The sequence below is a fragment of the Humulus lupulus genome, chromosome 7 (genome assembly GCF_963169125.1).
Source record: "Humulus lupulus chromosome 7, drHumLupu1.1, whole genome shotgun sequence".
Taxonomy (NCBI): Eukaryota; Viridiplantae; Streptophyta; class Magnoliopsida; order Rosales; family Cannabaceae; genus Humulus; species Humulus lupulus.
The window spans coordinates 1,309,676-1,325,596 of record NC_084799.1 but is presented as its reverse complement, the minus strand read 5'-3'; the positions used below and the strand labels follow the sequence as shown (position 1 = coordinate 1,325,596).

The 15,921-nt window shown below is 37.9% G+C and overlaps 1 protein-coding gene across 1 annotated transcript; it reads left to right on the top strand.

Annotated features, from left to right (window-relative positions):
• The first annotated feature begins 11,344 nt into the window (after nt 1–11,344).
• On the top strand, nt 11,345–15,319 carry LOC133790191 (regulator of nonsense transcripts UPF3-like). Its single transcript, XM_062227721.1, has 11 exons — nt 11,345–11,683; nt 12,068–12,171; nt 12,297–12,392; nt 12,509–12,607; nt 12,724–12,809; nt 12,993–13,106; nt 13,344–13,485; nt 13,749–13,798; nt 14,143–14,460; nt 14,563–14,614; nt 14,704–15,319. The coding sequence occupies exons 1-10, from the start codon at nt 11,544–11,546 to the stop codon at nt 14,599–14,601; spliced, it is 1,188 nt and encodes a 395-aa protein (XP_062083705.1). The 5' UTR covers nt 11,345–11,543; the 3' UTR covers nt 14,602–14,614; nt 14,704–15,319.
• Nucleotides 15,320–15,921: the final 602 nt, after the last annotated feature.

Here is a 15,921-nt window from a genome sequence, read left to right as displayed (position 1 = left end):
TCTGAAATGCATATCTTTCCAAACCATAAGCAGCGATATTATTATTGCGCGCCACATGAGCCAGCATACACCTAGAAAGACAGATAATAAGGTTCTAATGTTCCTAATAAGACAATCCTACTGGATAATAAATTCCTAGAGGAGAGAACTGTAACGCCCTGGATAGCCAAGACCGCTACACTGTGTACTTATAAAGGTGCAAGACTTGCTAATCAAGTCATTAATTTAAAAACGTGTCACTAAACATGTATGAGCTAGGGTTAAAAAAAAAGGTTTTGGTCTCAAAAGTCTCATTTTATATAATTAAATTGTTATATACACGGGATCCCAAAAGGAACAGAGTTAAAAGTTGGTTTACAGACTTCCAAAAGTACATTAACAATTATTATCCATACTAAGGCAAAATAGACAATCTTTGGGTCTCGCGTCCCTGCCGAAACCTCAACCGTGGCGGCTGAGCAGCTGGCCATGTACATTCCGCTCGCAGAGCTCTCCAAATCAAGGGTGATCAAGTTGCCCTTGCCTTTACCTGCACCACGTAGCACCCGTGAGCCAAGGCCCAGCAAGAAAACATGATATGCAACACAAACAATAACAACATATAGTAAACTCGCTAAGCATGATCTCTTATCAAATAATCCACATTAATCATTCAGCATATATTCAGAATCATGGATGCAATCAAACACTTATAACATTCATATCACATAATAATCAGGGTCGACAACTTAGGTCGCACCCTCTGTTTACCCCACTGACTCCGGCCCGCTTAAACCAAGCTCAGTGCATATTAAGCTGTCCTTGGCTACCAGTGGCCAAGCCGCACCCTGTGCGCTAGTGTAACCCTTGGCACCCTTAGGTCGTTGGTTCACTAATTAGCCTGCATGATATAATACCATATTTTCAAGCATACTCAATAGGGAACCTTTAGTACCATTTCAAATATTCAACCAGGTGCATTTCTCTTACCTTTGTTCTTTGCAGTTTTAGATTACGAGCAACGCTCCTCAAGCACGATCCGTTCCCGGGCCTAAGCTTTTATCACCTAGTCACAACCAAGGTATAGGGTTCCATTAATATTCAAATAAGGGTTTCCAGATACAAAGCTAACTTCCGGGACATCGAATTCCACCAAACACGGTGGGGGAATCGATCCCGAGCACCCTAGGCTACATTCCCGTGCCTAAAATCCCCAAATGCTCAGGTGCACAACTAAGGGCTGCGGCCCTAGCCTCAAAATAGAACCAAGGACCACCCTGGGCAAAGACACGCGCCGCGACCCTTGCAATGGGCGCCGCAGCGCTCACCCCTGGCCGAGCCCTCCTGGCTCTTCTTCATCCTAGGGCCGCAGCGCTCTAGAACAGAGCCGCGGCCCTTCCCTTCGTGCCCAGAAAACCCACCATTACCAACATATAAACTTCATCCAAAGCCATCCCAAAGCTCCCCAATTCAAAACCCTTTAATCACAACACATTTATCCTGATTCTAACAACACATCCCAACAGAAATACAGCCCAAAAACCCACTAGAATCCCATTTCCAATTTATGAAACTCAAGAACTACAAACACTCAAACCAGCCATTCAAACTCAAATTCAAACCTCTAATTCATGAATTAAAGCTTACCTCTTCAGTTGGATCCTTTCTTTAATCAAAACCCAGCTAGTTTCCAAAGCTTTCCAGCTCAAATTCCACCCTAAACATCAATGATACAAACACCTCAATACCCAGCTGAAAACTCATAATTTTTAAACCAAAAATAGAGAAATCCCTGCTTACCTTAGTGTTGATTCAATTCCTTGGATGAGTCTTGAACAAAGCCTTAAAGTTTCAGCCTCAATTCCCACTGAGTTCCCAGAGATCTTCAGCTCTAATTCTTAGAAATTTCCTCTATTTTTCCCTTGTGGTCTTTACTTAGTTTCCTTGAGAGAGAGGAGGATAAGTTGAGAAATAAAGTCGGTTTATTTATTTCTAAGGGTTTCCTTAAGTTTGTCTTATTCGTTAAGTTAATCCTAAGGCTCGGGGTGCTGGAACCGTCCCCGAGGGCAAAACGGTAAAATCCCCCAATATTCCCATCTAGACTTCCTAACCTCAAATATATCTCCATATATTTATTTTCATAACCCGATAGTCCAAATCACTACCCGATACCTAAAATACCCCTGACTTGTCCAAAGTCAATTATTAAATCTCGTTGTGACTTTTCTTGCTATCTAGCCCTAAGATCGCCCCGAGTTGTGCTCTGCAAACATACCCACATAATAATGTGGTTCTCACATATATATTTCATATTATCATATAAACATTATTAATCATATAATTACGCATTTAAATCAATAAAAATCATTCTAATCCTATTTATGCCTTCCCGTCACACTAATCAAGGCCCTTAAGCCTTATTAGCGAATTTGGGGTCATTACAACTATCCCCTCCTAATGAGAATTTCATCCTCGAAATTTACCTGAATAGCTCGGGATACTGATCCCGCATTGCCGTCTCTAACTCCCAGTTCGCTTCCTCGACCTTGCTATTCCTCCATAATACTTTCACTAACGGAATCGTCTTATTCCGCAAAACTTTGTCCTTCCGGTCCAAAATCTGAACTGGTTGCTCTTCATAGGGCAAGTCTGTCTGTAACTCTAAGTCCTCATACTTCAGCACATGTGTCGTATCAGAAACATACTTCCGCAACATGGAAACATGAAACACATTATGAACTCCCGATAGCGACGGTGGCAAGGTCAGCCTATAAGCCACCTATCCAATCCTCTCTAGGATCTCAAAAGGTCCAAAAAAACCGAGGGCTCAGCTTGCCTTTCACTCTAAACCTCCTCACTCCTCTCAATGGTGAAACTCGTAGAAACACGTGGTCCCCAACCTAGAACTCTGCGTTCCTATGCTTAGGATCAGCGTAGCTTTTCTGTCTACTCTGCGAAGCAAGCATTCTTGCTCGAATCATTTCAATAGCCTCATTAGTCTTTTGAACCATGTCTGGTCCTAAGTACCTCCTCTCACCCATCTCATCCCAATGTATGGGTGATCTACATTTCCTCCCATATAACATCTCATAAAGGGCCACCCCAATCGTGGACTGATAGCTGTTGTTATACGAAAATTCGATCAACGGGAGATACTTACTCCAAGACCCCTCGAAATCAATCACACATGCCCTAAGCATGTCCTCAAATACCTGAATCATCCTCTCAGACTGTCCATCAGTCTGAGGATGAAAAGTTGTGCTAAACTTCAGCTGAGTCCCTGTGGCTCTCTGCAGAGCTCCCCAAAACTTGGAGGTAAAGATAGGGTCTCGATCAGATACAATAGACTTTGGAACCCCATGGAGACAAACTATCTCCCTCACATACAGCTCAGCATACTGTTCCACCGTATAGGTTGACCTCACTGGTAGAAAATGAGCTGACTTGGTGTATCTGTCCAATATCACCCACACCGAGTCATGAAGTCCAATTGTCCTGGGTAATCCTCCCACAAAATCCATCGTAATATCCTCCCACTTCCACTCTAGGATACCCAAAGACTGAAGCAGTCTCACCGGTCGCTGATGCTCAACCTTAACCTGCTGACATGTCAAACATCTAGACACATACTCAACCACATCCTTCTTCATCCCGGGCCACCAATATAACGTTCGTAGATCCTGATACATCTTCGTGGTACCCGGATGAAGTGAGTATGGCGTAGTATGAGACTCATCCAGTATCTCTCATCTGATCCCCTCATCTGCCGGAACACAAATCTGTCCCTGATATCGAAGCAAACCTGTCTCAGAAACAGAATAATCCTTAGCTGTCCCCGCTAAGACATGCTGCCTAACTTCCTGCAACTGCGCATCCACTAATTGACCCTCCTTGACCCGCTCTAACAGGGTCGACTGCAAGGTAATATTAGCTAACTGGCTTACCACCAGTTTTATCCTTGCCTGGCCATCTCATCAGCTAATTCCCTCAAGATCTGGGTGGAACTATACAACTGTTCTGGGCCCCTCCGGCTCAACGCATCTGCCACCACGTTGGCTTTCCCAGGATGGTAAAGGATGTCACAATCATAATCCTTAACCAGCTCTAACCAACGTCTCTGCCTCATATTCAGATCCTTCTGAGTAAAGAATATTTCAAACTCTTGTGGTCAGTATATATCTCACACTTCTCCCCATACAGATAATGACGCCACATCTTCAATGCGAATACCACTGCTGCTAACTCCAAATCATGAGTCGGATACCGCTGCTCATACTCCTTCAGCTGCCGAGATGCATAGGCTATAACTTTCTCATTCTGCATCAGCACACAGCCTAAACCTATCCTCGATGCATCACAATAGACCACAAACTTTCCTTCCTCCGAAGGAAGACTCAACACAGGTGCAGAAATAAGTCGTCGCTTCAACTCTTGAAAACTATTCTCACACTTCTTTGACCAGACGAACTTCTAATTCTTTCTTGTCAACTCTGTCATCGGTGAAGCAATCTTTGAGAACCCCTCTACGAACCGCCTGTAATAACCGGCCAACCCAAGGAAACTTCGCACCTCCGAGGCGTTCCTTGGCCTCAGCCAATCTCTTACTGCCTCTACCTTGGACGGATCCACCTTAATCCCTTCTGCCCCAACTATGTGCCCAAGAAAAATCACCTCTGGCAACCAAAACTCACACTTCTTAACCTTAGCGTACAACTGATGCTCCCTCAATCTCTGCAAAACCTGTTGGAGATGCTGCTCATGTTCTGCCTCTGAACTGGAGTAAACAAAGATCTCATCGATGAAGACAATAACGAACTGATCCAAAAAGTCCTTGAATACCCTATTCATCAGATCCATAAAAGCTGCTGGGGCATTGGTCAGACCAAAAGACATGACCAAGAACTCATAATGCCCATACCGTGTTCGAAAGGCCGTCTTCGGTATGTCCTCATCTTTGACCCTCAGCTGGTGATAACCAGATCGAAGATCAATCTTTGAGAACACCGTCTTTCCCTGCAGCTGATCGAACATGTCATCAATCCTTGGTAGAGGGCACTTATTATTAATAGCCAGCTTGTTCAATTCTCTATAATCTATACACATCCTCAAAGTCCCGTCCTTCTTCTTAACAAACAACACTGGAGCACCCCATGGAGAATAGCTAGGCCTGATGAATCCCAAGTCCAGAATTTCTTGTAACTATATCTTTAACTCTTTCAATTTGGCTGGTGCCATTCTGTACGGTGTCCTTGATACTGGTTCTATCCCCGGTGCTAACTCAATCTCAAACTGAATCTCCCTACGCGGCGGCAACCCTGGTAGATCCTCAGGAAATACATCCAGAAATTCACACACCAATCTGGTCTCTTCCGGCCCTGCCGCCATAACCCTGGTAGTATCCACCACACTGGCCAGGAAACCTATGCATCCCCCCTGCAACAAGTCTCTGGCTCTCAACGCCGAAATCATGGGTACGCGGGGTCCACATACCGCACCCACAAAAACAAAAGGGTCCTCGCCCTCAGACTCAAAAGTAACCATTTTCTTCCTGCAGTCAATCGTAGCCCCATATCTAACCAACCAGTCCATCCCCAGAATCATGTCAAAATCCTCCATATCTAACTCAATCAGATCCACCGAAAGTTCCCTACTATCAACCATCATTGGCAGTGCCCTAATCCATCTCTTAGAAACTACTAGTTCCCCTGTAGGCAATAAAGTCCCAAACCCTGCAGTTCGATACTCACTAGGTCTACACAATCTATCAATCACTCTACTAGAAACAAAGGAATGTGTAGCACCAGAATCAATCAATACTGTAAAAGGAAAGCCAGCACTAGAAAGCTGACCTGTCACTACCGAGGGACTAGCCTTGGCCTCTACCTGAGTCAAGGTGAATACTCGAGCTGGAGTCATGCTATCCACCTTCCCTGCTTCTCCTTTCTTCACCGTTGGGCAGTCTTTCCTGAGATGCCCTGTTGCTCCGCACACAAAGCAAGCCTTGGCCTGACACTCGCCCAGATGGTGTCTTCTACACCTCGAGCACTCTAGATAAGTCCACCATGCCTCGCCGCCACCCTGACGACCACCCTGACCACCCCGACCCCTCCTATCAGAACCAACAGTGGTCGAAGTGTCAGGAGCCTTTCTTTTGAAGTCACTGGGGCCTCCACCCCTACCTATCCATGAATAAGGAGGCACCACTTTGCAGCCCTCACGCCTCACCGCACTTTCCCTCCATATCTTGTTCTCCGCTTCCTCGGCGGTAAGAGCCTTCTCAACGGCCTAGGCATAAGTTGTTCCTCCAGGTACCGTTGTGATCCTAACATCCCGGGCTATCATAGCATTAAGCCCCCTGATAAATCGATCTTGCCTAGCAGCATCAGTAGGCACAAGATCCGGAGCAAACTTCGCAAGCCTATCAAATTTTAGCTCATATTCAGTAACAATCATATTTCCCTGCACAAGACTCACGAACTCATTGACCTTTGTTGCTCTGATAGCAACATTTTACTACTTCTGACTAAACAAATCCCCGAAACCTTCCCAACTCAGGGTAGTAACATCCCTGGTCTGCGATGCCACTTCCCACCAGATGCGAGCATCCTCTCTCAACATATAAGTGGCACAGGCCACTCTATCATGCCCCTCTATCCTCATGAAATCCAGAATTGTAGTAATCATAGTTAGCCATTGCTCGACTTTCAATGGATCCGGTCCACCCTCGAAAAAAGTGGATCATTATAATCATTTCTTTTATAATAGTTGTATGCTTATAAAAAAAATCCCAACAAATTATTATGTGTTACGTTACTTATTGTGTGGTGACATATTGCATGAGGAAAACTACTAGGTGCTATCTAGTACATAGTTGTTCAATTTTTGAGTAGTTTTTGTAATGTTTTGCTCAGTTTGAACAACTTATCTAACCTATAAATCTTATATTTAAGTCCATGAAAACCCAATTTATTAATGTTAGCAATCAAAGGGTTGGTGGACATATTTCAAATTCAAATGGTGCTTGAACTCTATAAATAGTAGCTTTCAGTTCATATGTTTACTTCACATTCTCAACTTAAAAATGAGCATTAAGCTGAGAGTGATGTGCTTGATAAATCCCAAAGACATTTCTAAAGTGTATTCCCATAGTGTTCTCATAAAGGTGAAATCTATTTTTGAACAAAGTCTTTAAAAATTGTTCAAGCCTTATGATACTCTGACACATACAATATATCCAAAACTAAATCTTAATACACTAAGCAAACATAGATGAAACATTTAATAAGAAAAAGCTCAAAATAGGGAAAAACGGGGCACATCGGTAATAGATGAAACTAAGCTTGACTAAAGGACTGTGACTGCATCCTTTGGCCACCAAGAAACAGGTTTCAAACGAGGCAAGAACATCATAAGCAGTGCTAGAGCATTGAGCCCAATGCCAAATCCAAGTGCACCACAACTCTAACACGACCAAGGCCAACAACCATCCATCGAGCAAAGTAGATAGCATCGACACAACAAGAACAGGTGGAATGAACGAAGATGGAGCACTAACCAATCTATACAACATGTTGGTCACCTATAGAGGGGAAAAAGCAGAAGCCTCTCGGGCAAAGCTTGACCAATGCAAAAGCGGGTGACACTCTGACTAAGAGGAAGATAAATTTTTTTAGGCTCTTTTAGTATAAATGTGCATACCCAAGAGAGAGGTGAGAAAGAGTACGATAAGAAAATGACCAAAGCTTTATTTAAGGGGGTAATTTGTACTGTTTTATAAAGCACAAGAGTATAATTTTGTATTATTAAAACCACACTACTATAAAAAATGCTTTTTAGGACTAGCATTGCGAGTCCTCTATTTGAGAGCCTTAAAAATTGAGGTTTTTTGCGAGTCCTAAAAAAATGTTTGCGAGTTCTAAAAGAATGTCCGCGAGTCCTGAAAGATCTTGCTGAGTGCCTTTAAGTAAGGTTTTTAGGGCTCTTTTTGGGTGCCCTTAAAAGTTATATTTTTATTTAAAAAAAAAAATTTATTGTTATTTTAAATTAAAAATTATAATTTAAATAAAACATTTATATACAAATTAATCTAAAAATTTATATATTAAAATAACAAAACTTATTAAAAGTATAATCGTCTTGAACTTAACAAATATATAACTAGATTTACAAAGTAAATAATTAACCATTCAAACAAGAATCATTTACTCTAATAAAAATGACAAATATAATAAAACATTAAATTCATTGTCAAACAACATATATTTATTCTTCTTGCCCTTGTACTCACCCTCGTCACCGCCTTTCCAAAGTAAAGATTGGCTGCCATGGATTTCTTTCTAAAATCATCCCTAACATGAAAAATCACATTATAATACACCGAACATGAAAAATTATAATTAGATTTTTATTGTAGTGTAAATAAATAAGTTTACTTACAATTGTTACACAACTCTCTTGCTACCAATGTCTCAGTCCAAGTGTGACAACATATTCATTGCGATATCATTTGTAGGAGTATTGTCATTAAAATTTTAAAGAGAAGACATTAAAGTATAAAAGTAAATCAAACAGAAAATCGGACATCATATCCCATAATTTACTAGCCTAGCCATCTGTCACAATCAACACAAACAAATCAAACAATACACATGTTTTCATCCATATATCATCGCAACACATAAAATTCTCAGAACCTACTTCACTAATACATGCAAGTTTTCAACATTTCGTTATCATCGCATCACACATAATTCTCATAATCTACTTCACTACGGATGAATATCTAAGATATCAAAACTCCACTAAAGTTATACAATTTATATTAAAAATAATAAAAAAAAATCAAATACAACATACTTCTTGCAAGCCAACTACTAATCCAATTAGGGGTGGCAATTTGGGTCATGACATGATAACACGACACGACACGATTAAGGTAAACACGAACACGACACGTTTAATAATCGTGTCGTGTTCGTGTTTGAGTTTTTGACACATTTAATAATCATGTTGTGTTCGTGTTTACCTTAATCGTGTCGTGTCATAATCGTGTTGACCCGTTTAATAATCGTGTCGTGTCATAATCGTGTCAGACACAATAACACGAATAATTTGCATAGGTTTTATGATTTTTTTTTCATATAGTTATGATTAATCGTGTCATAATCGTGCTATCGTGTTCGTGTCGTGTTGACCCGTTTAATAATCGTGTCTTGTTCGTGTTCGTATTTTTGACACGTTTAATAATCGTGTCGTGTTCGTGTTTACCTAATCGTGTTGTCGTGTCATAATCATGTCGACACGAATTTGACACGTTTACACAAATTGCTAGCCCTAAATCCAATGCTTTAAGACCAATCGAAATATTATCTACACATTAATATCAACATTATATTTAATTTTGTAAAATTTCACATAAATATAATTTAAATAATAAATCATGTATTTAAATTAAATACTTTCATTTTTTTGTTAATTAATGTCATGTATATGTTTAAAAAATGTGTTACATATATATAACTATCTATATTATATATACAATTACTATCATTTTCATATTTTTAGAAATAAAAATTCAAAGACTATCCCCACGTAATATTTCAAAACAACGAAATATTTAATATGAAATTGGTAGTCTATATCCTAAAAACATAAAACATAATATACCCAAAAATATAATTTAATACAATATAGCCCCTTCTGCGCCGTCGACCCGAGCCAGCCCAGCCCAGCCCCGAACCCCTCCCTGTGCCATCGACCCCTAGCCAACCCTAAGCCCCTCCCTGCGCCGTCGACCCGAGCCGAGCCGAGCCTAGCCCAGCCTCGAATCCGTCCCTGCGCTGTCGACCCCTAGCCAGCCCCGAACTCGTCCTTACGCCGTCAACCCCCTCCCTACACCGTCGACTCGAGCCCAGCCCAGCCCCGGACCCTCCCAGCGCCGTTGACCGAGCCTCTTAGCCAGCCCCGAGCCCAGTCCCCTAGCCACCCCTGTCGGCCACCACCCGACCCTCAGCCCCCTTCTCCTTTTCTTTAAGGTTAAATCTGAAAAAATAAACCCTAAACTACTTAATTTTAATTATTAATTAAGTGTGCATATTATGATAGAAATAAATAAACCCTAAGCTACTTAATTTTAACTATTAATTAAGTGTGCATATTATGATAGAAATAAATAAACCCTAAACTACTTAATTTTAACTATTTATAGTCATTTATTTATCAATAAGATATGTTGGTGAAATGGTAAAGCCTTAATTTAACTTATAGAGTGAGGGTTTGAAACTAACACCATATATACTATTTTAAAAAAAATTAAAATTGTAAAAATTAGGTTAGAACCCTAGACCTATAGAAAATTAAATGAGTAACAAACCACCACACCAAACTATATTTGATGATATATAAGTACTATTCAAAATTATATTATTATTAAAAAGTTCAAGAGGTGTTTATTAAAAAAAACAAAATAAAATTTTTAGGATACGCATGAGTTTTTAGGATTCGCAAGTGTATATTAAAAAGATAAATCAAACTTTTAGAACACGCATGAGTTTTTAGGACTCGCTCCGCGAGTCCTAAAAAGTCCAAGATGTGTATATATTAAAAAAACAAATCAAACTTTTAGGATACGCATGAGTTTTTAGTAGAAATTCTTTTAGGACTCGCATTTAGATGAGTGCCCAAAACAATACCATAAAATAGTTTTTTTTTGTAGTAGTGTCATAATAGTATAAGTGATTTAAGTAAAATAAAATGGTATATACTTTAAAAAACAATATTACAAAGATTAAATTTATTCCACTACAATGTAAGTATAGAAATTGTACATTAGGTTAAACTATTTTAGTGAGAGCACGTTAAATAAAAACTATTTTGTTAAATAGTAGCAACTAACAAATTGTAACTTATTGTAATCTTTTATTTTCAAATAGTTATTTTTACTACTATAAATCATAAGTGCTAATATATAATAAGTGCCTTTTGGATTGATACATACCTACCCATATTACTTACTAATTTCAAAAAGACTAATCACATTTTTAACACGCAACCCACATATTATATGCATATAAAGTCTAAACCATATTGTATAATAATAATATCAATAGATATATTTCTTTAAGGAAATAATAATATCCATATTTATGTGTACTTTATCCACTCGATTGCATAGCTTTTTTTGTTTATCATCTTACGTAGTTCTACTTCTATCTACCAAAAATTCAAATACTAAAAAAAAAAATTTGAAATTTTTTACAAAAATAGTGATTTAAAAAAAATAGTGATTTAAATGAGCTGTTTTTATTTAAGAAGACAAAAAACGACGGCGTATCGATAGAGGTATAATTATAATAGAATAATGAGCAGTTGCAAGGCAACGCAAGGAAAAAGGAGTCTGGTTTTGGTTTGGTTTGGTGCATGGCGATGATTTGGGGCGAAATTGCAGTTTAGGGTTTTCAAAATTGAAATTGAGTTTGCTTTGATTCGGTACTAATTATTACAGAGACGACGAAGATGTAATCTGAAGGAAGGATCTTGCTTTCTTTCTAGGGTTTCAACACAACATGAAGGGACTGTTGGATCGAACCAAAGTGGTGCTTCGCCACTTGCCTCCTTCCATTTCCAAGGCCGCTCTCGTCGATCAAGTCGACTCTGTCTTTGCTGGTCGCTACAATTGGGTCTCCTTCCGTCCTGCCAACAGCAGGTCATTCTCTTTTTCTCTCTTATCTCTGATATTCAACTTGGAGTGTTGTGTAAACTATGAAAAATGTCGTTATGCCTTTTTTCAGTCTTGTTCAGTTTCCATATGCATTTTAGGGTTTCTGGACCTCATCATATGGGGTTTCTTTTTAACAACTAAAGTATTATTCTTTTCGGTTTTTTTCAATTTCTATAAGCTCTTGCTATTGATCTGATCATTATTTTCAATGTTTTTTCTTTATATATTTCAGAAGAAGATAAAATCTATAAAAAAGGAAACTTTAGACAATGATTTATATTGAAATGTTAGTTCTCATTATTATCTTTTTAGATAAACTCGCTCAATTTTTCTTACACTATCTATTTATTTATTGAATTTACTTTGCAGCCAGAAGCATTCATTTTCTAGAGCGTACCTTGATTTCAAAAGACCAGAAGATGTTATTGAATTTGCCGAATTCTTTGAGGGACATGTGTTTGTTAATGAGAAGGGTATTTGCTTATCTGAAGAGATTGAGTTCTTTTTCATGATATTACTTTTAGATAAAGAATTTGGTTGGAATCAGTCAAGCCGCCGTAAGAATTTTTCTTTTTTAATTTTTCTTTTTCTTCTTCAGGCATCCAGTTTAAAACTATTGTTGAGTATGCCCCTTCACAACGTGTTCCAAAACAATGGTCGAGAAAGGATGGACGTGAAGGAACTATAAACAAAGGTATTGATTTTTTTCTTCATTTTCCTGGTTCTTTTGAATCAACTTTAGTATGTGAACATACATATATGTGTGATCATTTCCTGTTTGTAAGTGGTATTTTCTTTATGACCATCTAGATCCTGAATATCTGGACTTTCTTGAACTCCTTGCAAAGCCTTCTGAGAATCTTCCCAGTGCAGAAATACAGTTGGAGAGAAGAGAAGCGGAAAGAGCTGGTTAGTTATTAAGATATCTAATATTGAATGTAGACATGCTAAAATGCATATTGATTTTTGCATCAGGATTAAATTTAGAACAATTCTTATAAGTGTATTTTTTTTTGGTTTACTAGTTTTAGGTGTTGGGAAAGACATTCCTATAATAACGCCACTGATGGATTTCGTTCGTCAAAAAAGAGCTGCAAAGGGTGGATCTCGGGTATTTTTATAATTGATAACAATGTAGTTAAATGACAAGAGAGATTTAATTTCACTCTGTATTACGTATGCCTGTGTTTTGAAACTTGAATTTATTTATCACACAGTCTGCTCATTAATATTAGATTATTGGGTGGTCATATCTTAATAAGACAAGTTGAAGTACTCTTATGTGTGATGACAGAGGTCACCATCTAATGGAAAATCAAGCCGAAAAGCTACAGGATCATCAGCCCGAAGTTCTAATGTAGCATTATCAAAGCGAGGATCTGATAGAAGAAGGAATGCAACTACTATGGTATACACGTCTTTGTTTTATAATACAATAATATAGTTAATGATGATCATGATGGTGTATGTAAAATAGCTGTGTAATCTGGTTTTTCCATAATGTTTCGGAGTGTATTGGCACTTTTAATGTTAAAGCTTGAATAATTCTATTGTATTTGTATCTAAACATTCCAAGATTTTTTTAATGTTAACCTTTATTATGATAAGGTGACTTGTTAAAATTTTGGTTTTCTACAATGAACAGTATGTTTTGAGAGATTCTGTGAAAAATTCCACAATCAAGGACAAGTCAAAGTATGTTCTTGCGGCAAAGCGGGAGAATCAACTGCACTCTGACAAGTCCACTCTGTTTTCTACAGTCGGAGCTGAAGTGTCAGAAGAAAGTGGTACGTCCTAGATGGCATTTTGAAATATCTTTTTATGCTTAGCCATTGTTGTGTTTAGCTTCATTCCTAGAAATAAAGACGCTGGATTTATGTAGACTTGTGCGTATGATTTATAATGAGTCTAAGGACATGGACGATTTTGTGTTTTTTTGTTATAAATAACATGGCAATCAAATGCTTTATACTATAAGTTAAATGACCTATTTTTGCATAGTGTTCTTTCTTCTCTTTTGTTTGATTAATTTCTGGAGTTAATGTTGCAGGAAAAAAAAAAGTTCTGCTTCTGAATGGAAAAGAAAGGGGGATATCTCATGTAATTCCTTTTTCTTGTGCCTTATTATCTCATTTTTCAGTTAATTTAGCTACCTTTTGTACATCAACCTGTGATTTATGAATTGGATAAATTTTTATGACATAATTATTTTTAAATAATTTTGATCTTTTAGTACTTTTTGGTTGTAAGGGAGGATTGTCATCAGTTTCCTGTACAATGCTCTCTAGTGGGCCGTCACTTTTTGACGGCCACGTTAAAGAGATGACTGTTTAGTTCTCTGTGTTTCCTATTTTGCAATACTGGACATATGCATGAATGAATTTTTAAAGGAACCTGAATTTATTTTCAACCAAACCATTATTGTTTGTACATCTCTCATGCAGAACCAGCAGAACCAGCGTCGTGAAAGCAATGGAGGAAGGGTTATCAAAAGCATACTTCAAAACAAGAATGCCCATCAAAATCGTTCTTCTGGAGCCCACTGTGATCTGCAAATTCAGGCTCCAAATATGGAGGACAGACGCCATTCTCGATCTCAACATGGACAATTGGTTTTGAAGGATACCAATGGCTCTTCAGACTATAAGTTTGTTGGAATTAATTATGCAGGCTTTCACAAACATCTTGGTCGTCGTGGACCAACAAATAGTGTAAAGGACGATTCAAAGAGAGTTGGTTCCTCTGGTTATGGTTCGCAGGAGGTGCTTAATTAGATTACTCTAAAAAATGCATATGTTATGTCTGTCCAGTTTTTTTTTTCTCGTTGTACTAATCAGTGAAAACTCTGCTCAATGAAATTGCAGAAACAAGTATGGGTTCAGAAGTCTAGTTCGGGCTCTTAGTGTTTTTGACTTGGTAAGTTTTTTCATTTAAGAAGTTTCAATATGGACTATCACTAAAGTTATTGTTCTGTTTCATTTCATTAATTTTGGTATGGTGTACAGATGATGAGGAGTTGTAAACAACAGAGCTTGGGAACATGTTGTCTCAAATGGAGAGGAGAATCCAATCTGAATGATTCAGATTTGAGATGTGGGATGGTGAAGTTATAAGAATGCATGCAGTGAGTTGAGGAATTAGTGTTAATTGGTTAAGTTTGTCACGGACAGACAAAGGAATATAGGAGAAAGGAAAATGGAGGGGAGGGGTAACATTGGTTTTGGATGATTTTAGGTGTTTTTAGGAAGAAGAATGTAAATATAATGAAAGAGCAAAGCAGTAGAAGACTGCTGAAATGCCTAGCATCTTCTATATTTGCTCTGATTGTTTGTGGCTTGGTGAGGTGAGTGAGGTGAGGTGAGGTGAGGTGAGTAGAAGAGACAGGAGATGGAGATGTGCTTGGGCACTTTTGGGATTTCAGTTAGGAATATATATCTACTATAATGTACTGTGATTATCGAAAGAAAGATAATTTACAGACATTTTCCCTTTTGTGCCTTTGGTTATTTTTCTAAAGTGCTTTAATATTTATATATATGTGTTTATTATTTTTATGATCGTGAACTCAATGTATCTAATCTTATATATGAATAATATGAATAGACACGGGTGTTTCGGAAATTTTGTAGTCCATTGATGTATCATGAGATGGTATGTAAAATGTGGGATAATTGATAGTGATAATAAATATTAGTGCATGTGATAAATTTATGTAATTCATTAATTATTTTATTATAATTATCAGATTTGGTAAACTTTATTCACACGACACATCATCCTAGAAACTCTTAAATATTACCCAATTAAAATTTAAAACTAGCTCATTTGAATAAAACGACAAACCATTTGGATCCACTATGCAAACTTGTGCGAGTTTGTGCTTGGACATAGCAAAATATGATTTTGTGCTTTGTGTGTACCTGCTAACAATTTATGGTATGTTTTGTGTGCTTTTCTCTAAGTTTGCTTATACACTACAAGTATACATAAGAAAATTCTATAATAGTGCATGTTTTTTGTCCCCGTTGGTATGGGTGTTTATATTATTAGTGTGTGAAGAAATTATATCCCAAATTCTTTTATGATTATGTACATTGTAGTTATAGTAGATATCCGACAAATTTTTAGGAAATTCTAAAAATTTACGATCTTCAAAATAATTTGTTTCACACGCGAATAAAATAGGCTTAAACACAATTTGTTTTCGTGTTTTTTGTATATGG

What these genes read in the sequence shown, in the direction of transcription:
- LOC133790191 (XM_062227721.1), top strand. Translation starts at nt 11,544, where the DNA reads ATGAAGGGACTGTTGGATCGAACCAAAGTGGTGCTTCGCCACTTGCCT. An exon ending in TGAAGTGTCAGAAGAAAGTG is followed by an intron (nt 13,486 to 13,748) that starts GTACGTCCTAGA and finishes TTAATGTTGCAG; the next exon opens with GAAAAAAAAAAGTTCTGCTT. An exon ending in CTGGTTATGGTTCGCAGGAG is followed by an intron (nt 14,461 to 14,562) that starts GTGCTTAATTAG and finishes ATGAAATTGCAG; the next exon opens with AAACAAGTATGGGTTCAGAA.